The sequence below is a fragment of the Anomalospiza imberbis genome, chromosome 16 (assembly GCF_031753505.1).
Source record: "Anomalospiza imberbis isolate Cuckoo-Finch-1a 21T00152 chromosome 16, ASM3175350v1, whole genome shotgun sequence".
Lineage (NCBI taxonomy): Eukaryota > Metazoa > Chordata > Aves > Passeriformes > Viduidae > Anomalospiza > Anomalospiza imberbis.
The window spans coordinates 3,533,853-3,559,405 of NC_089696.1; the positions used below are offsets into that span (position 1 = coordinate 3,533,853).

Consider the following 25,553-nt stretch of genomic DNA (forward strand, 5'->3'; position numbering starts at 1 on the left):
CAGACACAGCTCTTGCAGATGTTTTGGTTGAAGTGAATCTGGAGGAAATTCTGTAGGTCCTGCTTTGCACAGACGGACAGAAATAATTAGAGCAAACCCTGGGCTTTATTCACCAGATGGCAATGCCCAGAGCAGGGAGCAGTTAATACCCAATATCCCATTTCCACATAGAAGTGTATTGTCCTCTCATGACGTCCACCTGGCTCGTAGAGGTTCTGACCCCTCTGCACATTGCTCAGAGCTCTCTGCTGAGTGCTGAGTGCCCTGAGGAGCAGAGCACCTGAGGGTGGTGGAGGCACAACCCATGAGACCCCGTGCTCAGCACTGAGGCTGGCCACACTTGTCACACAGTGGTTCTGTCCCTTGGTGGATGAACTCAGTTTTCTGTGGTGAAGAAGCTGTTTGTGCCTTCTGAGTGGTGTCTCCTTCCAGCCTAGTTAGGACTTCCTGCAGGGCCATGGGGGTGCTGGTGGCCTCTCAGAGCAGCCCAGCAGTGGCTTTCCCTGGAAATATCCACTATTGGAAATATCCAATATTCCACATTGGAAATGGCCAATATCCTGTAGCCAAGCAGGCTCACGCTGACAGACAGGACAGTGCTCATGGACCCCACAGGCAGAGCTCGTGCTGTGCCTTGCTACCTGCACACTGGACATGGGGGGCAGCTTCTCCAGCTCCTTGAGAGAGCCAGGGAGGATGTGGTGAAATTTCTCCTTAAGGCTTCCAGGACCTGTTCCTGCCTTCCTGATGCCCCCTCACAGGTAGCCACAGGACTCATGGCTCTTTTTGGTGCCTGTCCCAAATGTCTGAGCCCAACTGTTGATGAGATTTTCCGCTATTTCTACACTCACTTGGCTTTGGTCTTTTTCTGTTATAAAGAAACTGGAAAGTTAATAGAAAACTCACATGGCTCTGTGAGAGCAATTGTGACGGCAGCTCTGCAAGTTTGGTGAAATAACTTTGTACCCAAGAGGCTTTGCCTTGCCCACTCCTGCCTATGCCTGATGGGTGCTGCCTTCTCCGTGTCAGGTGTTTCCCTGTGCTCTGCGCTAGCAGAGTGCCTCTCCTTGTCCTGTTGGAATTTCGTAGCACCTCTCCCTGTCCCAGCCCTTGCAGCATTACATCTTGCAGCCAAATAATCAGCATTCTTTCATTGGTTTTAATTGCATTAATTGCATTAATTGTCCTAAACCAGGACAGCAAGAAATCGAGGTGATAGCTATTCAGAGGACCACAGGATTATTGCTTCAATTATTTTTATGTTTAGGACATTTACTCAGTAATGCATTCGTGGTGTTGCTGTATTTCTCAGGGTTACCCTCTTGCTAAGAGGAATAAACAAAGAACTTGAAACTTTGACAGAAAGCCTTCAAAGAAAGCTGGTGCTGTTCTTCAGGACTGTCTTTCAAGTGGCTGCCAGCATCTGAATCATCACACTTCTCCAAGTGTGAATATAGGTCTTTACAGCTCTTTTCTCACAAATTTTCTCTGTCTGTTGCCTTGTGGATTGTGTTTGCTGGCCTGCAGCACCAACACCTGCACACTCTGCTTCTCCCTGTGCCCATCTGACTGAGGGGTAGGCATCCAAGACTTTTGTTTTCTGGGATAATTTTGCCCGAAATGCTTCTTACATTTTGTTTTTACTCCTAATCCTAACAGATATTTCTGTTTCTCCTTATCTTCTTCATTTTTGTTTTTCAGACTGGCAGAGCTGTTGAGAACCAACATAGTTGCAGTAAATTAAAAAAAAATAAAAGGCAAAATAAAGCAGAATTTTGGTTTGTTTTGTGATACAGAGCTTTTAGAATCTTAAGCATTAAAAAAAAAACAACTGAACACAAGGTAAAGTAGGCTCAGTTAGAGAATTTTTTAATATGAATAATTTTCTTTTTCCTAAAGGAAACCGTTGGGATTACTTGAGAAGAAGGAAACTCTTCTGTGCTCATGCTGTAATACTCCAATGACTTCTCTTTATATAATCTCTGTTTATCAGATTTATTGTGTATAAAAATGGAAAGATCATGCATATGTTGCAGAAGACAGTTCAGATGCCTGGATTAAGTAGTATTTATGTGGTATTATCTTTGATGATAATGTAGAAGGGTTTGAATGCTACAGAGATGTAGTTTTCAGGTTGTGGCTACAAGAATCTTTAAAAACCTTTGTGCAGCAATAGCTTTTCTCTGATGTTGTGAGAAAAATTACCTTCCCAGGTTATACTAACCCCTTTTCCTTTAGTATTTCTTACAGGATCAGTGTAAATTTTTATTACTCAGTATTTACTTGTGTACAAAAAGAATTGGACCCGGAGGATTTAAAATAATGATAGCTTTTGCAAAAGGAATCTTTCAATCAGGCTCTGTTTTTCACTAGTGGAAAACAGAGGCACCATTCACTGAAGTGAGAGGAAGCCCTGCTTTTGGGTCCTCTGGTGCTGATGGGGACATGGTGAGCTCAGTCTGGGTGTTTATTTGAACCAGTAATGTCAAATGCGTGGGATTGTATGCTGGATTTAAATCAACATTTTAAACCCCCTATAGCTTTTATTTAAATTTTCATTTCTTACGGCTCTGTCCTCCTGGGCTTCCTCATGTGTTTATTTTGTCCTTTTCAGCTGTCACTGGACTGGATTTCCCAGCTCCTCCTGCCACTTTGGACTGGACCCCTCCTGGCAGCTCCTCTTTGCTTTTCCTCAGCACCACAGAGCCACAGCATTCACTTGTTCAATTCATTTGTCTTGCAAACAGCTCAAAATCTCCTGTTCTGGTTGGAATTTTCCTCCCTTGTCACAGAGCTCTGCCTAGCTCATCTTTCTCTTGCTCTCTTTCCACGGTAAATATGAATTATTGGTGTGCCCCCAATACACCTCCCCTGTCTCTGCTCTGTCCAGCCAAATGGGAAGCTTCTCCTTACCTCAGTCACTTAATGGGTTTTATTTTTATATTTGGAGAAGAGGGCTGGGATGGCAATACTGTTCATATTTCCCCAGACTGTGTTACCCAGCTGTGAAGTTTGTGTTCTCTCCACTCCAGACTGAGGCTCCTTTTTGCCATTTTCACCCTGGTTTTTATCTTTTTCTCAGAGCTCTGGCCCAAAGCAGTCTGTGTTCAGCAGTGATGTTTGTACTCTGAGCACACAGGCTGGGCTGCACAGTCCTGCTCATCTCAGAGATGCTGTCGAGAGACAATCCTGATTTTCTGACAGAAATTAAGCCCTCAGCAAATGGGCAGCCCGCAGGGGTCCACATGAAGGCAGACTGAATATTGATACCACAGGAAATCTTGGTCTTCACTTTAACTTATGACTTGCAGTGTGTCTTTCACGTACTTTGCTTGTGGGCATTTAGGCAAGGACAAGAAGATTGCTCAGGAAATTCTCCCTGTTCCTAAAGCAACCAGGCAAAAAATGGTTTCTGACAGTATTGTAGCAAAGATCTTTACTAGTCTTGACAGAAATGAAAGTGGTAAAATAAACTATTGCCTCTCCCATAAAAATTTCCGTGGTCCAGCATCACTGGGCAGTAGACAAGACATCCCTGAGTGCCCTCTGCAGAGGCCCTGCTCTGGTGCTGTGATCAGTGGTGAGCATTGCCCATCCTGGCTGTGCCACTCAGGGACTGCAGCATCCTCCTGCAGCACACAGGGTCCCTGACTGTCCCAAGCAGCATCACATCCATCACCCAGCACTGCTCTTCGTGTCAGAACTGTGGGACTGGGATGCCAGCAGATTTGTGCTCATCTGCTGTCTGCATTTAATTCTTCCAGCAGCTGGTGGAGAGGAAGGGAGATGAAAAGAAGTGACAGGTCTGAGTCATGTCTTGATTCGTGCCTGGGGGAGCTGGCTGGTTGAGTGGCCTGAAGAGGCAGTCCAAAAGGTCAGGGCTGAGCAAGCACGATATTCCTGAGGCAATTCCCAACAAGCTATTTACATGTGCCCACCTATGGTGGGAGTGAATTAAGTATCATACTATCCTACTTTTGATCCTGAATTAGAAATTTTTCTGTCCTAGGGTTACAAGAATTATTTCCTCACAGTTGACAGTTGTATTGGATTAAGAATAAAGTTTAATTAATATTTAGTATTCTTTGTTAAGGCTAACTTTGATATGTCTAAGTTGTTAAAAGAAGCTACAGGCTCAGGCTTAAGAAGAACTCTAAAAGCAGAACCCACTTCATTCTTTATTGCTGCAATTAAAGAAGCATTCTTGCACATCAAAGCCTTAATGGCAGCTTGTGAGTCTTTCAATATTCCTGGGCACGCTGGCCTGGCATGAAAGCAGCCCCAGAGCAAAAGTGGCCACAACAAACAGAGCAGTGCTGAGAAATGTCAAAGGGTTCATTACCCAAACATGCTCTTTTATAACCCAGGCATCTGATTTCCATATTCATATAAAGTTATATATTGTCATATCCCACTGTGCTCTTGGAAGTGCATAATCCACTAACTAGAGATGAATTAATTTATATTACTTCCTTGTTGTGTTTTTTAAGACATTTTTTCCCTTCTCTTATCAATGTATTTTTAGGGACAGAAGCTAGAACATTTAAATGTCTGTAGTTTTCAGTTTCTGCCTGGCAAAGGAGTAAACTGTGTGCATTTGTTGTCATTTATATGAAGAATAATGTTGCTTATTTGTATGTGCATGTATTTTTTCCCCATAATTAGGATTCATCCATATGTCCAGGCATTTTAAGTGGTAGATTATGATTTGCAGTGGGATTTTAATTCAGAAAGGAGTGATCAGGGAGATTTGTTTGAGCAAGCTCTGTACCTGGAGCTTCATGCTTCTGTATCTTTGCAGAAATTGGACCTTGTGCAAAATGCACTTGGGGAAATAGACTTTACCAGAGCAGAGTAGAAGAGGCTGCTTAGGTGCAGGGATGGCTTTTAGATGGGGCCGTGCAGACTTGCAGAAAATGGGTGCACATGGTGTCCCTGGGTGTGTATTCCAAGGCAGGGCACCAAGAGCCCCTGGGATGTGCCCATGATCCCATCAGGGCAGTGGTGCTGAAGGTGAGGGCAAGCTTTGCTTGCCACAGGGAGGCAGGATGGTCAGGCTGGCTCTGGGAGCTGAATGTAACAGGACACTGCATTTGGTCTACATTGAGAGAGAAGTTATAGAGCACCGCGAATTTATACATACAGCCAGCAGGTTTTAAACATTTCACTAGCAAACCTCAATTTGAGCAGAAATCTCTCCCCCAGGAGCAGAGCAGAAGACAAAGCAACCAAACTAAAAATCAAGAGATCAATACTAAAAGCAAAACGTAGTGCCAATGATGTCTCTCCAGAGCAAAGGCAGGTAATTGCATAACTGTTCCAAGGGGAAGAGAAAAGGTCAGCAGGCTGGTGCACGGAAAGCTTCTGCCTGGCTGGGGACAGCTTTTCACAGTGCATTGAAGGAAAAGTGAGGAAAATGAGGATGCAAAGGTGACTAAAAATATGTCAAGCTGTCTGAGAAGGCCTGGGTAAGACTGTCCCAAAATGGCACAAAGTGTCATGGGGAGAAACATCCTCCAAACTGAGGGACTTTTGAGGCAGCACCAAACCCAGCAGAGTGTGGCTCTGAACAATGTCAAATTCCACAATGAAGTTGTAGCAGATGGCAGAAGAGCAAGTCAAGGCCAGGACTTGGCAGAAAGAGGGAAAATGCTAGCCATCAGCCTGTCTGGAGAGCAGCAGGAGGGAGGAGATATATGAGCAACCTGGAGGACGAGCAGGACACTCAGCAGAGTGAAAGCAGAGAGCAGGGAGGGGTGGTGCAGTGGAAGGCTGCTTTGGAGACCACAGTAAGATAAAAGTACAGAGCTGCAGCTGGCTGGTATCAAAGACCACTCTCACAGGTCTACATGGACTCTCTGGCCTCAGCAAAGGGGCAAAATGAGAGAGCAATTCTTCAAAAGGAAAATGTTATGAATCTTCTCGGAGCTTAAATGGGAATGAAGCTACAGGAGGAAAAAGTTCAGTAGTATCATACTGACTGCTCAGCTTGGGAGCTGTATTTCAGCTTCACAGCTGGTCATGAATATTTCCTCTTTCCAACCCCTTCCTTGACTGGGTTTTGGATGGGGAAAAGTCCTTTCTATTCTCGGTACCCTGCAAGGTCTCAGGTAGGGAACGCTCTGCCTCTCCACTTGACCCCAGAGGTTGTGTGCATCTTTGAAGAGACCTTCCTTTCCTCCACCATGGGCTCTACTGATGGTGCCCAAATCACCCAGGTTTCACAGACCCTTGGTATTTGTATGTGTGAATACAACACCCTTAACAGAGACTGCAGGATTGGATACTGATAGAGAGCACTCAGTTAAAATAGTTCTGCCAAATGTGAATTGTTTGACTTAAGGTAGAATGTATTGACTTAAACCTCTGCTCAGTCTTTAAAGAAGCCTCATGCTCTTGATTCAGATGTCTGATCAAAGAAAGAATAATATAAAATATTAAAAAAAAATCAGATATTGCTTGAGACCCTCTGGAAGCCAGCCCTTAACACCATTAAATGCAGCCACATCAGCAGAGCTCAGGCTGGCATGTCCCCATGTCTCTGCTGGGTTCCAGCACTGAGGATGTGTAAATCCAGTGGAAGCTGCTGCCAGCCCTGCCTGGGGGCTGGGGCTGTGGGGTGGGCAGGGTAGGGTCAGTTGTAGGAGCACTGCCTGCACGGGGACAGCCTGTCCTTGGTTCTTAACAAAGGTCTGAGTTGATCCCAAGCAAACCATGGACCTTAAAATCCTCAGATGGGGCCATTTCTGTAGTAACAGCCAAATTATAGCCCATGCACTGCAGGAAACCAAATAAGGGCTCCGTGTGCAGTACTTACTTGGGCAATTTCACTTAACCTTGCCATTTTTTAATTGCTTTTATGTCTTGATTTAGTAATTTCTGATTTTTTAAATAGTTCCATTTATTGAGAAACACCACGAGAGACGTGAACAGTGTAATTTTCTGTTTCTGCTGTTTCACATTGTAATAGCAACAGAATCATCTGTAGGCAAATTCTTTAAACAACAAATATCTGTCTCTGGTTTGGATGTTTATATTTTTGTAGCAGTTTATTTGCAGGACAGAGTACCACCTTCACAAGAAATGGAACTGATTTGCAGTCAAAGTAATGCTTTTGGTTACCTCTAGGCTCTGTAAGAAAAGAGACAAAACATAAAGTAATAATGCAGGAAACATATAAAATGGTAATTTATCAAGTTAAAGATCTCAGTTTGATTGGAGAGAGAAATGAATAAAAATTGCAAAAAGCAATATACTTCTAATGAAATATAGTTCAGAGGAAAAATTACCCTATATTCCAGGCAGTTAGTGTCATGCAACAGATAATTGAATTCCTTGCTTTCTTGTCAGTGCAGCAATATGTAACTCTGCTCAAATTCTCAGGTAATCCACAGTTTTTATGCTGATCTTCATAATTTGTTCTTTGAAAATTGTTCTAATTACCACTTCTTCTGTTCTACAAAGTCTTCATAAAACGGTTGGGTTTTTGGACTCACATCCCACAGGTAATGGAGCACAAAACCAAAACTCACTCAGAAGATGATGCAGGTTTGTGCTTTATTTCCATGCAACACTTTCTGAGAAAAGTAAAAAAGTTTATTTTGAAAGAAATGGAGCCACTTGGTACCTCATGAAGGGAAAAGAACAGAGCAAAGCTCACACGTACACATTCTTCACTGTGCTGACTGGTCTGAGCCTTTTTGCAAGGTGGTATCGTGGTGGTGGGAGCAAAATCAATTATCAAAGGCAGTGTTGACCATGCCAAAATTAACTTTTGGATAGCAGGAAAATGAATTAAGGAGTCAGTGATGGCAGCTGCCTACGCCAATGCCACCCTGCCCCTGTGTACATGGCGGGCAGGGGAATTGCTCCTGCTCTCTACCATGATTTTCAGGCTTAACAAAATGCAACTCATTCTTCAAAAGGAGGAGGTTGAAAAGGATTTTCAATCACCATCTCAAATTTGGCTTCAAGCTGCCATAAACTGGAATATCCCAATGTAAATTGACAATAGTCTGCTAAGGAGGCAGTGGCACTTACACAGTTCTCTCCCATGTCCCCATTTTAAGAATTTTTTCTCGGGTGTTTCTTTTGTTTAATGTTGTCTGTGCAGTTTTCTACAACAGTTTAACTGTTTTATTGGCAATGAAGAAGGACATAAAATCTGTTGTTGCAACTGAGGAAGAAACATATGCTCTATGCTTAATGTGCAGCTGGAAAATACGCATGAAAATAATTTTTTAAAAGCCCTTCACATTCAATGGCTTTTTATTTCCCTTCTTTTCTATATATCCCTGAACAATTGCTGGTGCTGCCATAGCTGGTTAGAGGATGGTGCCAAAGACTGTGGGCTTGATCCCCCTATGGGCCAGGATTGTGGATTTGATCCCCATATGGGCCATTCACTTCAGAGTTGGACTTGTTGGTCCTTGTGAGTCCCTTCCAGCTCAGAAGGTTCTGATTCTGTGGTTCTGAAAATGCAGCAGTGTGGGGGGAAGAGATAGGAAGAGTTGCTGAGGCTTCTTGGACCTATGACAAGCCAGAGGATAATTTTCTGCAAGGGGACACCCCTGTGGGGTGTCTAGAAACCAAGGCACTGAACTCATCTGAATCAATGGGGTATAAAATAAAGCTAAAGGTGAGGCATGGGAGGTCCCTAAACCAGCCCCAGTACCAAGGCCTCTGTCATGTGGAGATGCCCTTGAAAATTCAAGCACTGGGCAAAGCTGTGCAAAGGGATGTTTGCCCAAGAGCCCTTGACCCTGCAAGGAACTGAAGTTCTGTGCTCTCTGTGCTGCCCAAGCACACTGCAGCTCACTGCCAGAACCACTCCCTGCGTGCCTCCCATTGCTGCTCCAGCTTGGCTTAGAAAGGGTGAGACCAGCTGGGCACTTGCCATTTCTGCCCATCAAAATGCCCTTTTCCTCCTTGCTTCCAAATCATCTCCGGGCCCAGCACCTCATGGGTGCTTCTAACCAGGCATTTCCCAGCTAATTATCAACAAACTAATAATGAACGCCGAGTCTTCAGTGCCCAGACCTGCATGGATTTTCTCACCCTGTAATTAGCTCAATATTCAGCAATATCAATCTTACAATTCAACACCAGAGCACTGCACTCCAGAATTGTCCAGAAAGTAGCTAATGAGACAGGAATAAACCAAGCAAGTGGGCTGCAACAGGAAAATGAGGCGCTGGCCAGGAGCCAGGGATCACATTGCCAGGGCAGAGCGCAGGTACAGACTCCTGAGTCACTTCTGCCTTTCCACGGTGCTTTGTTGCCACCCGATGGCCTCGCACAAGGTTGCAAGAATGGAACTGGAAAAGGTGCATTCTTTGAGATGTCTTGCATTTCATTAAAACCACTGAGAGCTTTTGAGAAAAAGCTTCTCAGATCAATGCATTTTCATGCCTCGCTGACACATGTCTCTGCTTCATAGGTGAAAAAGACTTTTTTCCAGTGTGACAGCCATAATTGTAATATACACAACACCTGCATTTTATTTCTATTTAGAAGAAATTTCTCTTGTCTTTTGCAATTTCCTTCCTCAAGAGGACAAGATGCCTGGAGGATAATGGTGTTGTTAGTGGTGTGGTCACTAAATGTTAATGCTGTAATGCTTGATCCATCCAGCCTGATATTCCTCTGTTTGCCAAGATAAGAACTGCATTTGCCCCTCACTCTGGCCCTCCTAACCACAGGAACACATCTACCATGTGTGAAATAATCACAGGGCACCCTGGAGGCACCCTGGAAAATCCTGACCACTCTTCACACATCTTTTTTTCTCTTTTCCCATTCCTTTTGCTATTTCCAGAGCCTACCTTTCTCTGTCTTTTCCCAAACTTTCTCTATTTCCAATCCTCTCTCATTTAAATAATTCACCCCTAATTTTCTTCTCCCTAAAGGTTCTGGTTTTTCCTTCATGTATACACTGCTTTTGCATTTTTGACACCCTGACTAGGTGATACTGGAGCTGTACATTGTCAGTGATACTGCTGGTCTTGCAGAGCTCCCTCCAAGCACTTCTGAAATCTGGCTGTTTCCCACATCACTCCTTCCAAAGCACTGGTGAAAGCCAGGCATCCCTCACGGTGTTGTCTGCAAGTTTTGGTGGGTTAGGATGCTACATCTCCTCATGCCCTTTTCAGAGAACATGACCTCACTTCAGGGTCTGCATTTTTCCCCTGGCCATTCCAGCTGGTTTAGCCATGTAAGAAGCTCTTACTGAGGTGTGGTATTCACATATCCTTTGAACAGAGAGACACAGCTTTCCCAGGAAAATCCTGGGGAAGGCTGTGAGAAAACTCAGAGAAAGAAGAAAAACAATGCCTATCTTCATTTGCTGCATCTGTTGTTTGGCACACGTGGGATGTGTTATGGAGATTGTTTGCTGAAGAAGGATTTCTTAATTGGACTCTGGTGAGGGTGCTTTGGTTTCATTTGACCAATTGGAGCCACGCTGTGTCTGGATTGTCTGTAAGGGTCACAGGTTTTTCTTTAGTGTAGTTTTTAGTCTAGTGTAATATAGTATAGCTTAATAAAGCTTTTGTTCAGCCTTCTGCAAATGTAGAGTCAATGCACGTTATTCCCTGCGGTGGGGGTCCGCCACAATCCTGAGGTAAAACACCGAGGCTGAAATGATTTGGAGCTAAGGGACTGGGCTCTCCATGTGTTGCTCTGGTCAGCTCTGCCTTGGGAGCTGCAGTGTGGCTGAAAAAGGGAGCCTGGGTCACCCCATGTCTGCTCCCGGGTAAGGATATGAAGGGCAAGGACAGGAACTGGCAGCTGCCACCTTTACTTGCTTTTGATGTAGATGGATGAAGATTCTACAAAGGGGCTGTTTGTCTTCTAGGCTGCTCTAAAGTGCTTTTTGAATCCATAGCTGGAGAACTTCTTCTGAGGGCACCACAACCACCATCAGGTCACATTGCTCAGCTTCTTCACTGCCCCGCAGGATCAGCTGGGTGGGGGGCTCTGATTCCTTCTGGAAAACAAATGCACTCCCTCAAACACCCTCAGGCTGCTCAGTTAGGCTGCTTGTCCTTTTCCCCACAAGGTGTTCCTCTCATCCTTCCTGCCACAGCTGCCAGAGAACCCACAGCCACAGAAGCTGCTAACCTGCATTCTCACTTGGACTGGACATTTTAACATATTCCCGAGGAGCTTTTGACTGATTTCTCCTTAGCAAGCTGCTGAGAAGCTCAGAGGGGTAGCAGGGGACGTGGAGCAGCATTGACAGTGGCACAGCTGTTTGGTTCAGGGAGCAGCTGCTCAGGCAGGGTCAGTCCCTGCCTCCCAAGCCATTTCCCCAGAAACACCAGGAGCATCTTCCCTGGCCAGGGCTTGGGGCCAAAGGCAGTTCAGGGCTGCTGGATCCTTGCAGCTCAGCTCCTCACACTGGGATGGGCAAGGCTTCCTGGCAATCTGCCTTTTCTGCCTGCCCCATGCTCCTGTGAATACCCAGCATGCTAAAAACCAGCAAAGCACAGTAAAAAAATGTTACCAGTGTGTCTGGCAGGACAGCAGCGGGGCAGCAGCAATACTGGAAGACTTTACTTATTTTCCAGGTAAGGAAAGGCAGGGTCAAAGCTGCCACAGCAAAGGCAGCAGAGGAGACGAGGGCAGTAATCAGCCACAGGGATGTGTCACCTGGAAATGACAGAAGCAGCAAAACTTCTCAGAGACACTGCAGGGAGCAGGCGCTGCCTGCAGCCAGCCTGAGCCCTGTGTGGCTGCTCTTCCACCCACCCTGGGGACAAACTCCAGTGCCAGGGTGGGGGGCTGCACTCATGAGCCTTCCTGTTTTACCTCTCCCAGGGAACAAACAGCACATCTGCAAACAAGGCAGGAGGTTCGGGGTGGAAACAAAAGGTAGAGCATTTGTTGGATTAAGGGGTTTTTTTTTGTTTTGTTTTTTTTGTTTTTTTTTTTTTTTAATTAGAAATGGGGTAACTGAGAGGTGCTTCAAAACTTTTATTCTATTTTTAGTTTTATGTGAAGGGTGAGACAAGATAGATGTTAAAATTCAAGCTATTACAATCAGAAGCCAACTATTTCAGAAGCTAACTTTAAGAATTCTCTACAAATTAATTTCCCACATGCTTTGGGCATGGCCACAGCAGGGGGGCAGGAGGGAGGGCTGGCTCTTACCCTGTGCCCTCACACACTGTGTGGGGCTGAAGCTGCTGCTCCTGTTGATGGCCTCGACGTGTGTCTGAGCCTTCACACAGTACTCAGCTCCTGCCTCCATGGTGTCCAGGTGAACCACGGAGCTCACCTCCTTCACCACCTTCTGCTGCACCTGCCACGGGCCCACAACAGAAAGCATCAGGGCACAGGCAAGGATCCAACATCAGAGAGCAGCCCTACTGTTGGTGCCTGAAAGAACCTGGCAATGAAACAACACACACTCCTGAGGTAATATCAGTACAGGAGGTAATACAAAGGTTGATCTTTATTGGAGGCCTCCAGGGGCAGGTATGGAAAACGCCCACAAAAGCCCACCCCCCACAGGCTGAACACAGACCTGTAAGTTTAGTAAATTAGCATCATTGAAAAAAGCACTAATGAGGAGCACGAGTGCTGATGCAACTCCTGCCCCCCTCCCCCCAGTTCATGCCCCTTCTAAATCCCCCCTCTCAGATGGAACTGAAGTTTGGTGGTGAAAATGTGTCTCCAAGAGCTGGGTTTTGGCCTTGGTTCCCAGGGAGAGCCAGGGTAGGATGGAGGCTTTGGAATAGGTTTTGTCTTTCTGTGTATCAGGGCAAGGAAATGTACTGGGAAAACCAGCTAGGAATGCAATAATAGGCTACAGAGCTCCAAAAATATGTGTAAAGGATACAGAGATATAGAAAAGGGAAAATGAAAAAATGATCTGGCATCACCATGATGCTTGTCCAGCGAGGAAAGGAGGGAGCAGCAGGGGATGTCTGAGGCCTGTGTGAGCAGGACAAAAGCAGGATGAAAGCAGCCATCATAAAGCACAGTGGGGAGCAGAAGGAGCCCACCCACCTCGGGAAGGGATGGAAGGAAGGAAGGAGCTGTGAGCCAGAGTCATAATGATGACGCTGGGCCACAACCCTAGACCAGAGCCTGGTACCCTGCTAGGAGGGGATGTCTGAGGCCTCGACTGATCTGAGCTTTTTCCGGGTGTGATGGATGCCAAAACCATCACCATGCTGTGACAGGGGTGTGAGAGCTGTGCCAGCTCAGAGAGGGGATGGACTGGGCTAGTGAGGGGTCTGTGAGTTTGGTGTGTGCAAGTACAACACACTCCAGCAGAGCTGAAACAGCGTGTGACCAGCAGCACATTACTTTATTGCCATAAATAGGTCTGCATTCATTGCTAGCAAAATGAATTCGCTGTTTGCAGTGTCCCCAGCCATGAGAGGATGGCTAACAGCTCCCCAACTGCTCCTCTTGCTGTGCTGCAGATGCAAACCTGTTCTCACAGAAGGCCTGATCAGCCTCCAGCTCCACACATATGGAAAACTCCAACAAGCCAGGAGGGCTCTCCTGGCAGGGCAAGTCCTTCCCACCATCAAAATAGCATTCTCCACAGAAACATGATATGGAGGGCCATTAGTTTGAAAAGATTTCAAGGACAAAATCAGATCTATGACTACCTGGGGTGATCTCTTGCAAAAACATCAAATGAGACATGTCAAATGTAAAAATAATTTAAAAAAATAATAAGTGTCCCAGCACAGGACTTGTATTGACTAGAAAAACTAATGTTTGCAACAGTCCAGTTGGTAGAAAGCATTCTGAAATTTGGAATTAATGTTGGGGTCATTAAGATCACATGCTGAAGAAGATTTAATATTTTATTAATAAAACACAACCGGATAGAAACCTATTGATTGTTTTTATGGTGTCAGAAAGCCCATGGACAAGGTTGATCTCATTTAGCTGGATCTCACAATGGGCAGTCCTGCTCCTGATGCCTCCTTATAGGCTAAAGAGGCATAAGTATAAGTAAATTGCCAATTGAGAGTGGCAGGAAGTGGTGGGGGGGACTCATGTATTAGCAGAGGTGATCAGGAAAAAAAATGAAAACTGATACCTGCTAGTGGTACTAAAAACCCATTTCACAATAGCAAAGATGATAGACAACTGTGAAGATCAGCAGGAGGATCTGGTAATAAAGCAACAAATGCAATTCAACCCTAATAAACGTGGAATTAGGCTCATGAGAATTTTTCTCCTACATTTTCACAGCGTCCTCCATCAGAAACAGGAACCTAGGGTTCAGGTTTTATGGGACTGGCAGCTCTGTGGTAGTGACATTAACAACTGCTGGAGAGACAAGGGAGTGGGAAGACTTGTTTTGTTTTATGGTGCTATCACAGAGCATTCCTGCACCTTGGACTCTGCAGGTTTCTCCCTGCACACCCTGGTAAAGACAAAAATAGCTGTGAGGGCTTCCACAGGGAACAGCTGAGTCGTCTGGGAGTCCTTGGCATGGAAAAAGATAAGAATATGAAACTAATAGAGTGGTAGGGAAAGTGAATGGGGAATAATTGTTCTCTCTCTCATCCCAAAATCGAGGTTGAGAGTGCACAAGTGTTAATCTGCAGAATTGCTCACTGCATGAAGCTGTACAAGCTAGAAGTTGACACAGATTGAAAGCCAGAACAGATAAATTAATGGAATAAAAATCCATTAAGGACTACTAATGCTGCAATTTCTGGCTCAGAAAACTGAGAAAAGTTTGTCAGCTCCTCAGTGTGACACCTTAATCACATTTTGAATAAACCAGATGAAGTTCAGACGGAAAAGTCAGCACTAACACCTTTGCTTCCTGACTTCTGGTTTCTAGCTGTAGTTGAGGTGTGTGAGGGGATTCCTTTTCCCAGAGAAAGAAATGTGGAAAGAGATAAGCTTCTCCATGAGGAACCCACATCAGCCCCCTGGTGTGTGCAGGGTGAGGTGGCACAAACCCACTCCAAGCAGGTCCTTCAGCCCCACAGCAGGAGCTGGAACTGGCAAACAGGCTTTGTGTGCATCCCTCAGGGCACTCTCAGGTCTTGCCCACAACCTGAGGGTAAAACTCACCCCGCTCTCCTGGCCCTTCCTCCAGTAGAGCACCCGGAACTGGAAGGAGGGTCCCATGTCTGCCAGCTCCACCAGCAAATGGTGCCCGTCTGCCGCGGCCCTCAGCAGGGGAGGGGTCAGGGAAGCTGCCAACACAGAGACCGCCATTACCACCCAGAGACAGCCCTGAAATCCCCCTTCTGCCCAGACAGGGGGGGAAGAGAGGCTGCCATCACCAGTGGAATAACATCAGCCTGCAAGAACAGCTCCAGCGGGGCAGAAGCCTCTCAGCTCTTCCTCCCTGTGTGTCCAAATACAGGAGCAGACTTTCAGCAGAAGGACCATGACTGGTATTGCGAATGGGAATTTGGCAACAGCTGAGCTGCACAGAACTTGAAAGGCTTTGAATTTTCTCCTCCAGCAGTGGAGGAGCTGCCTGGCCTGAGGGTTCCACAAGAACAACTGCAGCAGAACCAGCTGGGCCACGGGAGCTGGGACACCAGCTCAGGTCAGCTCTTGTGCTCCTGGGCACGAGCTCAGCACTGCCACACAGAACAGGAGCTGAAAAACCACTGCTTTTCCTGGGAAATTTGGCAGTTATTCAAAGGTGAAGGAAAAAACCTTATGAGCCTTAGGATAATTCACATGAATCCTGATTTTCTTTTAGTATCTGCATGGTTTTAGGCAGACTTGGGCTGATGATCTGCTGTGACTTCAGGTTTTGCAAATGTATGCAAGTAAATCTTTAGGCAATACGCTTCCTGCTTACTTATATATTCAAAGCTTGGTTTTGTGTGGGATTCTGCAGGAGGAATATGAGTGAAATAATGAGAGTCAATCGAGCATAGATGAAACTGTGCACTGTACATTTATGAACTGGGAAGTTCAAGGCAGTACAGAGATCATGTTTGCACTATTTATCTGTGCCATTATTCACATTTATCTATGCCATTTTTTACCACTCTGCTGTAGCTGAAACACATTTCAACTTCTTTGCTTTCAAGAAAGGAAGGAGAGTGATGCATGGTGCATTATAGAAGAGATGTTCTTAATAGAATTTGCTCTTACATCCAGTAAATTGCCACTAATACTGAGCAATATGAAAACATAAAATCCAAGCACGTACATGATGAGTGTGCCACAAATGGGAGGCCTGGAAATCTACTTTGTGCTTTTACATGAAAAGCTGGAAAAAAAAAAAGTGAAAATCTCCTTAGCACCACATCTCAAAATTAAAAAAAAAAAAACAACAAACACACCTGTTATCCTTTGGTGTTAAAAGCAAATATTGTGCTTATGTATTAACAAAGGGACATTGCAAGATGCCAAAAAACAGGAGCATTTCTATCTAGCTCTGTGCTGGCACACTGGATGCCAACTAACTCTGAATGTTGAAAAATGAAGGAAGACTGACTAAGTTGTTTGCTTTAGGAAGATCCTTTCCAAGTGTTTTCCATGTGTTATCCTACTCGATGTGCTGCTACCCCTGTGGCTTTGGCCCTGGGGCTGTGCAGGCTGGAGGAGCCGTGGGCTGTGCTGCTGCCCTGACTGCCTGTGAGCCCCGTACAGACCCTGTGGCCTGGCTCTGAATCCCTTAGGTCCTCTCAGACTCAGGGCCAGGCTTCCTAAGAGGTGTGACAGCAAAGCAGGAAAAATGCATAAGTACTTGCAGTGACTTTTCTTTTTAAACATCTGTCACATTCACACTGAATCCCAATGCAAGCTGTGGCCTCTGAACTGTCACAGCTTAGTCAGAAGGCTGTTTTGGGGTCCCTAAGACACAGGACCAAGCTTCCAAATCCTTCACTGAACCATGAGAAGCTGCTGCTTTTGTACCTGTCAGTCTCACGGATGTCCTTCCCCTGTCTCTGCCTGACATTGTGGTCTGTGGCTCTATCTGTGCCTCCACAGCTGCTGGAAAAGGGAAAGATTTTTTTATCCAAAGCCTTCTCTAGACTAAGCTCCCACACAAAGAGATACAGTCACCTGCTTAGGTGGCACTTCTGATGGTGCTGCTTTCACCAAGGCCTCTGTGTGAGTGAGGATTGCTCCCTCATGAAGTAGTGAATAACTTCCAAAGATGGATGAATTCTTAATATTGGGTCCGTTCTGGTTTAAACAATTTCTTGCCTGGCTGAAGCTGGTGAATGCTGCCCATCCCAGACTGAGAGCTGCAGTCTAACAGTGACCTCAGCAGAGCTTTCCCACCACAGTTTTTGTTGACTGCATGGCTGAGAACAGAGGAAATGATTCCAGAGAAATCCTGGAAACAGGATGCTCATTTTAATCCTTGGGTTGAGCTGGGCCTCAGGCTTTGCAGGACTTGGAAGGATGTGGAGAAAACACCCTGCATTGCTAGGATGAAATTAATGCTGTGGGTTCCAGTTTTCTCTCCTCTTCTGAGGAAGACACCATGGGAAGAGGGAGCCATGGAGTGGGATTTTCAGGACAGTACAAGGCACATAGAGCAGGACAGGGCTGTTTTCCAGAGTAAAATCTCCCTTAGGATGAGGTTCTGGACCTCTTAGAGGTGACTACATGGCTTGGATTAAATGACTGCAAGCCTAGTTGATCAGAAACCTTTAAATTTAAGGGTAAGAATGACCAGCCTGCAAAAGGAAATTCCTGCAGTCATCTTGCTTGTCTTTGAAATCCTTGAAATTCAAGCCCAGATGAATTTGGCTCTGCCTCAGGATGAACTCATGCCCAAGAACATTGTCTGAGAAGGGAAACCCCCCAACCCAGGATGAGAGCTGCTGAGAAGCAGGGTGTGCTCTGTGCCTATCTGAATCACAGAATCACAGAATAATGAGGTTGGAAGAGTCCTCTAAGATCATCAAGTCCAACCTATGCCCTAACACCTCAATTAGACTGTAGCACCAAGTGCCATGTCCAGTCTTTTTTAAACACATCCAGAGATGGTGATTCTAACACCTCCCTGTGAAGACAATTCCAGTACTTTATTATTCTTTTGGTGAAATTTTTTTTTCCTAATATCCAACCTGTACCTTCCCTGACATAGCTTGAGACTGTGTCCTCTTGTTCTGTCAGTGCTGCCCGGTGGAAGAGAGTGACCCCCCCCTGTCTACAGCCTCCCTTCAGGAAGTTGTGGAGAGCAATAAGGTCACCTCTAAGTCTCCTCCAGGCTAAACAACCCCAGCTCCTTCAAACGTTCCTCACAGGGTTTGTGTTCCCAGCCCCTCACCAGCCTTGTTGCCCTCCTCTGGACGTGCTCAAGCATCGCAATGTCCTTCCCAAACTGAGGGGCCCAGAACTTGACACAGCACTCGAGATGCAGTTTCACCAGCGCCGAGTACAGGGGAAGAATGACCTTCCATACTCCTGCTGGTCACACAATTCCTAATGCAGGCCAGGATGCCGTTGGCCTTCTTGGCCACCAAGGCACATTGCAGGCTCATATTCAACCGGCTGTCGACCAGCACCCCCAGGTCCCTTTCCGCCTGAGGCTCTGCATGCCATGCACTGGGCACAAACAGGCACCTGAGCACACCCCAACACCCAGCTCTGAGAACTCGGCCCAGGAGATGTAATTTAAGAGCAGGACGCACTCATGGCACGGTTGAAGAAGCCTTTCGTGGTGCCCCACTGTGACCTCGTGGCACCAAGCTCTGCCCTGACACGCAGCTTGTAGGCCACGGTGGCTGAGATGTCCTCTGTGAGGTTGCACACGGTGGCTGTGGTGAGGGAGCACTCCGAGATGGGGATCCAGCTCCCGTTGGCGTATTCCCGTTCGTATTCCCTGAGGAGCAGAGGAAGCAGACTGTGGATATTCTCAGTTCAGTCAGAGAGAAAAAGAGAAAGATTTCTGCCAGGCTAAGCCTGGGAAAAAGTCAGAGAGGAAGTAAACAATCTATTTTCTTGCTTTCCGTTCATATTGTTTATAGATATGTTCTACCACACTGACCTAAGTCCAGAGTGCCAATCAGGTGAAATGTTTTTACTTTAGGAGCAATGGAATTCATGTTCACAATGTTCTCTATAAAAGAGAGAAGTGCCTTTGAATAAACGCTCATTTTGCCTTCTGAAATCGTGTGAGTCATTTTGCCTGTCCCTGGCTCAACAGTGTCAGCAGACCGGCAGCAGTCTGACAGGAGCTCTATCTGTGCAGCTAAGGCTGTTGGTGGGTTCTCTCCAGGTACAGCCTGCACTGGGATGCACTGGGGCAGGAACACCACAGGTGTTTGGAAGCAGTGTGGGTGTGGTTTAGATCTTATCTGGAGAAAATCCCCCTGAGCTCGTGAGCCAAATGTTGTGGGAGGTGGGCACAGCCAACTGCCGTGTTGATGCATCAAGCCCTGCCCACTCATTTGACTTGATCATCCCCAATCCCAAAGCCATACTGTAATAAAAGTCAGAGCTCAAGATGTATCAGAAACCTCCTGTGGTGTGTGTCAGATGTTTAAAATGTTTACAAGAAATAAAGCTCAATGATTTCTCCTTCCTCTTCTAAATAAAATGTTGCAAATCTTCTTAATTTTTGAATTCTTGTATAGAGGCAGATTTCTTATATGGAATTGATGCACATCTTGGATTACTCTGGTATCTATTAACCTGCAAACTGTCCCAGAATTGGAACAAAAGGAATTTTCCCCCCTTTTCTCATCAACAGTGCTAAATACTCAAACTTTTCTTAGGCTTGTGAATATGATCAGGACACCCAGAAATTTAGAACCTAAAGTTGAGATAAACAATGTTCAAAAAGCAAAAATAATAAAATTAAAAAAAAAGAGTAGTTACCCTTGAAACTCAACTGAGTATCTCACAGTTGCTCCCTGGACGATCACAGGACTCCAAGTTAAGAAGTGTTTCATGTTGGTTGAAAGAATGGAGATACTCTGAGGTGCTGGCAACAAAGCTTCTCCTCCTAAAATTCCCAGCAAAAGGAAAAAAAAAAAATTTACCGGGGGAAAAAAAAGCTTAGAAGAACAGTGCAAAACAGTGTTCTGCATCAGAGATGCACATGCTATATTTCACTACAGTCACTTCAGTGTTTGAAGTATTTTACAGAGAAGAAGAAAGGCTGGAGCAGCTCGGCTAAAAGTGTTCCTTTGCCTTATTTCAGTTTTTCATTGTATCACTAAAACAGTTTGACCAAAACCTCTGTGTGAGTGAGGATTGCTCCCTCATGAAGTAGTGAATAACTTCCAAAGATGGATGAATTCTTAATTGGATCAGTTCTGGTTTAGGACAGAAAATTTCTTGCCTAGCTGAAGCTGGTGAATGCTGCCCATCCCAGACTGAGAGCTGCAGTCTAACAGTGACCTCAGCAGAGCTTTCCCCCCACAGTTTTTGTGGTGGGAGGAAAAGGCTAAGCCCTCCAGTTGGGTTTAATGGGGCCGAGTAACAGACTTGGCTCTCTTGCACTCCATGAACTGTTCCAAGGAGGCCGTGGTTCCAAATGTGCTGCTCCTTTCCAGGCTCGATTTGCTGCTGTGGAAGATCCCACAGCTCTGGGACAGCTCCTTCAACATTGCAGGGTTCTGACAATGGAGGGGCCTGCATGCTGTGATCAAAGTTTATTAATAGAAGAAGCTTATTCCATGCTCTATAACTGGAATTATTACTTTCCTCTGAAGTTTTCACAGCATGACTATGGATGGTGGTTGATTTTACCCTGGGGTATCTTGATGTAAGATCCTTGGCAATGTTTGGAGCACAGGAGGCACGATTCCCCATGGACACCTCCTGCACTACACTGTGGGAATTTATCAGACTTATCTTCTGCTACTTTCCAGACCCAGGAAAATCCACTCTGCTCAGCAGGGAATGGTTCCCAAAGAACCACCGGGAAAGAGGAATGGATGGACTGGTTCCTATCAACCCACTGGTGAACACTCTCCCCAGAGCAAGGTAACCGTGCTATCACAATGTGTTACTTAGAGATTATTTTTTTATTACATTTATTTCACTTAACTAGGTTTGTCATCCAATAGTCTTTAACTGCCACTAAAAAGGGTTTTCTTCTGAGCTATGTTTATAAAGTTAACCAGTAAATTGCCAGTTGTTCTACCCAGGATCAAAACCAGGCTGACAAGTCCATGAGCAATGTTTTTAAAGCATTGGAACAAGAGCTGTCTAATTTCCAGTATCATATCTTTATAAAATCACTAATGATATGGGAAACCATTATGCCAACTCTCTTATGATTCTTTGGCACAAGTCATACAGGTGTGTTGACACAATGCTCAGCTGCTCTTTGAAATAAAATTCAGGTTTCTCTGGGATGAGAAATTTTCTTCCCCATCCTTTAGACAACGGAAGGGTCACTCTCTTCCACATCAGCAGTTCTGGTAGGCTGAGGCTCCATACACTCAGAGCACTGTAGGCAAGGCACTTTCAGTCTTTAAAAAATGAAAAAAGCAAAGCTTTTAGTGATCTTCACACTGCAGCAGAATCACAGAATCACAGGATGAACTAGGTTGGAAAAGCATAACCTCCCATTTGGTCTCTTGTGCTCTCTATGCTTCTCAACATTCAGACTTCTTGCTACTTTTCCTTGTGCTTGGTTCCCATGTTGATTTTGGGATTTGGCATACTTGAGGGTGTGGATTCCATACCAGATTTCATTTCCATGACAAACATTGGTTCTCCCCAGGACTCACAGACCCAATGGAGCTCCAGGTCTGAGCAGGGGTGAACTGCACTGAAGGTTTTCCTATTTTTTCAAGTCTTGACTTTAAGGCATTTTTGATATAAATTTTTTTGGCATTCAATAGTACTAAACCCTATATTATTAAACTGTCTAGAAACCTATTTTAAAAGCAGAGAGTTCTGAATTGGACTATGAGTCTTGTAATGGCCCAAGGGTTATTTCCTGTCTGGTGAGGCCAGTCTTCATTTCCTGGCTATGCTTGGCTTAGAGCACTTTTTTCTTGTCAAAACCAGTAAGTCTTCTACTGGCACAGTGACTGCCACCTCACTTCAGCTGAACCACAAAAGTTCACACAGAATTAGGATTCTTTCCTGCTTTCACTGGGAAAAACTCTGTACCTAATGGCAATGTATGTGCCTCTATAAAAGCGGTTCACTGGTTTAAGTTTCTGTTTGGCATTATATGCTGAAAGTTACAATTTGGAGGTGAGTTCATGCTTTTCCAGAGTACTTTTGATCTAGACATAATCCTGTGTCATAGCCAAGCAAATTATATTCATGGTTTCTCCCACCCATCTGTTGCAACAGCCCACAAAGCAATTGTAACAAATACAAATTTAACAGTGGGAGGAAAGACAATTCTAGGTTATATAAACAGCACTGAGTGCAAACAGTGAAGTGTTTGGTTTGAATGCTGAAATAATCCATCAGCTCTGGTTTGTTCATTTTGAAGGAAAAGGAAAAAATAACCATATAAAGTGCAGGAGACAACTGGACAGAGAGCACAGGACCCAGAGGGCTGAGAGCCCAGGGCTGCCACATTTCCATCTGGTTTTGGATCCACCAGCAGCCTCATAGGAAAAGCCAAACTACACTCATTCAAGCCAGGGTATTGACTCTCACCCTAATGTCTCCAGTCATGCCAAAGAAAAGATATTTTCTCTGTAAATAGCATTTTTGTCTCCTATCCTCTCAGCAGTATATTGTATTTAATTTGTTACACAAAGAGTACATTTCCATTTAGAATGCTGATGGCCCTTTTAATTTAGTATTTTTATTCTCTTTGCGTTAGAGAATTACAATTAAAAAAAAAAAAAACATAGTCAAGGCTAGTACATGTGTTTGTCTTACTTTTCAGTATAAAATACCTTAAATAAACCTTGATAAAGTTCCATTCCTCTAGGATATACCTTAATATCCTTGTTGCTCTGTGAGTATAGAGCAATATAAGATTTCCTCATTACTTGCTGTTACTTCATCACTACAATCACCACTACTTCCTGCTAAGTGTATGTGAACAGTGTAAAAATATTAATACAATTACCCCTTTATTTGTAATATGATTTCCTTTCAGGGGTTCAACAAACACAAGAAGAAACAGCAATCTCAGACTTGGTGCTGCAGTGTTCAGGACTGCTTTACCTGGCATATCCCTTAGAATTTTATATATAGGGCTGAGAAATCCTTCCTGTTGTGGTAATAAGCATTAGCTTTTTAACTTCCAGCCACTGTATTGTTTAACCTTCTTTTGCTAGTCTGGAGGACAATGATGACACCAGCTTTTTGTGTCTTGGAGCATGATCTGACTCTCCATTTAAGGAAATTTCAGTCAAGGGGAACCTGACAAGGGAATTCTGAATTCTCAACACTGGTAACAAGAAAATAACATCCTGAGAAGAGGAGGGCATTTCTTTGTTAGCTAAGTGTTAAAAATGAAAGCCATACATCTCTAAGTCCTAGAAATAGCAATTTACACAAGGATGATAAATTATGCTAAAATCTCTTTGGCTAGAACTCCAACCTGCAGGCTCTGGGGCCATCCCTCCCTCATCTGCTGATTATCCAAACTCACAGGAAAAGGCAAGACCCTGTTACATCCCCCTTGGCTTTTTGTGTCCCCAGCACCCAGAATCAAAGCCCAGACTCCTGGGCTAGACAGGAACAGGCTGTCTTCTGACCTGGTGTCTGTTCTGCACAGCCACAGGGGCAGCTTAGGGTATCAACATTCGACCAAATAAATGTTCTCTGCTCAGAAAGGAGACTGGGACATGAATTTTTGTACTTCAGGTCGAGGCCAAGAGAATGGCAGACAGAGTGTAAGTTATCCCACCTTCCCCTCCTACTCTGTCACAGTGTGAGGCTGGCAGTCACCACCCCCACAGGCAGCAGTGCTCCTGCCTGGAAACAGCACTCAGGTAGCCAAGCCTTAGGCAAAAATACAGTAAAAACAACCCCACATTCCTTTAAAGAACCATTGCCCAACTCTGTCATCTTTTAAAACACAGTTGTCATAATCCTCCCTATTGCACAGAATAAACTTTCCCAGCAGAAACCACTTGATGCTGTCACCGGATTCTGTCTGAGCATCTAAGAACTATAAATAGTGAGGCATCTGTGAAATGATTTTTTTCTGAGGCAGAGGAAAAAAAAAAAAGGAACATAAGACAACCAGAATATTGTTGCCACAACCTAAAATGGCACATTTAGGAAACCTGGACCAGGGAAAACCCAAACAGACCGACAAGCCATGTTTGCTTTGTAGAGGACTGAGATTGCAAGCACTGGAATGCAGTCAGGAGATTTGGGACCAAGCTCCTCTGAGATGGGTCTGGTGTGTAGCATTTACTTGGAGAAGCAGATTACCAGTTGCACAGCCTCCTTCCAGGGTAAAGGAGACTCTCAGGGAAATGATTTGAGCTATTAATTAGCACTTTATATCCTTCCTCTCTGGCCCTGCACCCACTCCACAGGCAGAGCATCCCTGTGCCCAGAGTGATCGGCATTGAAAGAAGACTTGAGAGCTCAGCTTCTCACAGAACAGCAAAAGAGCAGAGACAGGTACAGCATTACTTACATTCCTTCAAACAGAAATTTCCCTTTAGAGTTCAGAAATGATCTGCAGAACAGAATTTACCTTTTTCATTTGCTTATTCTGATATTTATTTTAGAAAAAAGAATTAAGATTCAAGATCACCTGACCTTGTACTCATTTGATTTAAGTGCTGCCGAGGCATCTTGAACAAAAGGACAAAAGACTTTGTTACTCACAGCCCCTCTGTCTCCTGATCAGGTCAGTGAAGATCTTTCAGTCATTTACCTGAGAGATTTGGAGTGCTCAGAGTGCAGAGGAAGAGGCAGATGAGCTCTGGTGGCATTTTGCTCAGGTTTTGCCCAAGTTCACAGCCTGTTCCACACCTGAGGAGTTTCCCCTGGCAGCCAGGGAGCCTTTTCTGAGCCAGCCATGGTGGGCAGCGAGTGGAGACTGCAGGGCAGTGTGAAACTCCTTCTGCCTGCCTGCAGAGTGCCAAAGAGGCACAAAGATTGTCTGGGAGGGTGCAGCTGCAGGGAGTGCCAGGTAATTGCTGCCAGCAGCTCTGTGCAGGTCTGTGCAGCTCTCTGCTGGATGGGGTAACTCTGCCTCACTCCCTGAGAGATTACCTGGCTTCAGAAGAGGCTGGTAAGGAGGAAAGAGGATGTGCAGGGTTTTTCCATGCAGCTGTAAGTGCTCACTCCTCTGCTCAGCTGTTGGATTAAGCTCTTTTATGACCCAGAGATGGAGCAACTGAGAGGCGTTTTCAAAACTTTCATTCCATTTTCAGTCTCATGAGAAGGCTGAGCCAATACAGGTGTTGTAATTCACGCCATCACAATCAGAAGCCAACCATTTCCTAATTACAATACATTATAAGTGTTTCTTGGCTTATCAGCTTTTGCCACACCATGCTATAAATGCCTTAAAGCCAATTATCTGAAATTACCCCTCGTGGGTCCCACTACAATGCATCTTTCATAGCTTTATATCTCTAAAGTATCCAGTTTTTTTGCAAGGCCATCCTCTAAAACTTGTTTCTAGTTCCATTTCTCTGTCAACAGTATCTGTACTATTCCATGGCATTTTTTAA

At 44.9% G+C, this 25,553-nt stretch overlaps 1 protein-coding gene across 3 annotated transcripts; it reads right to left on the reverse strand.

Annotated features, from left to right (window-relative positions):
* Window positions 1-10,629: 10,629 nt before the first annotated feature.
* IL20RB (interleukin 20 receptor subunit beta) lies at window positions 10,630-25,229 on the reverse strand. Of its 3 annotated transcripts, none has more exons than XM_068206655.1 (7): window positions 24,749-25,229; window positions 19,798-19,924; window positions 18,609-18,799; window positions 15,061-15,185; window positions 12,154-12,304; window positions 11,507-11,652; window positions 10,630-10,987 (listed from the first exon to the last, which is right to left on the reverse strand). In XM_068206655.1, the coding sequence occupies exons 1-7, from the start codon at window positions 24,804-24,806 to the stop codon at window positions 10,862-10,864; spliced, it is 924 nt and encodes a 307-aa protein (XP_068062756.1). In that variant the 5' UTR covers window positions 24,807-25,229; the 3' UTR covers window positions 10,630-10,861. The 3 variants fall into 3 exon arrangements, with proteins under 3 accessions (XP_068062756.1, XP_068062758.1, XP_068062759.1); XM_068206657.1 differs by having other exon boundaries at window positions 24,700-24,825; XM_068206658.1 differs by lacking the exon at window positions 24,749-25,229 and adding an exon at window positions 23,610-23,755.
* Between the last annotated feature and the right edge of the window lie 324 nt (window positions 25,230-25,553).

Excerpts from the sequence above, each read along its gene's own strand:
- IL20RB (XM_068206655.1), bottom strand. The coding sequence starts at position 24,806 with ATGCCACCAGAGCTCATCTGCCTCTTCCTCTGCACTCTGAGCACTCCA. Across the intron at positions 19,925-24,748 it reads GAGCACTCCAAATCTCTCAG|GAGGAGAAGCTTTGTTGCCA; the intron begins GTAAATGACTGA and ends TGGGAATTTTAG. Across the intron at positions 18,800-19,797 it reads TACTCAGTTGAGTTTCAAGG|GGAATACGAACGGGAATACG; the intron begins GTAACTACTCTT and ends TCTGCTCCTCAG.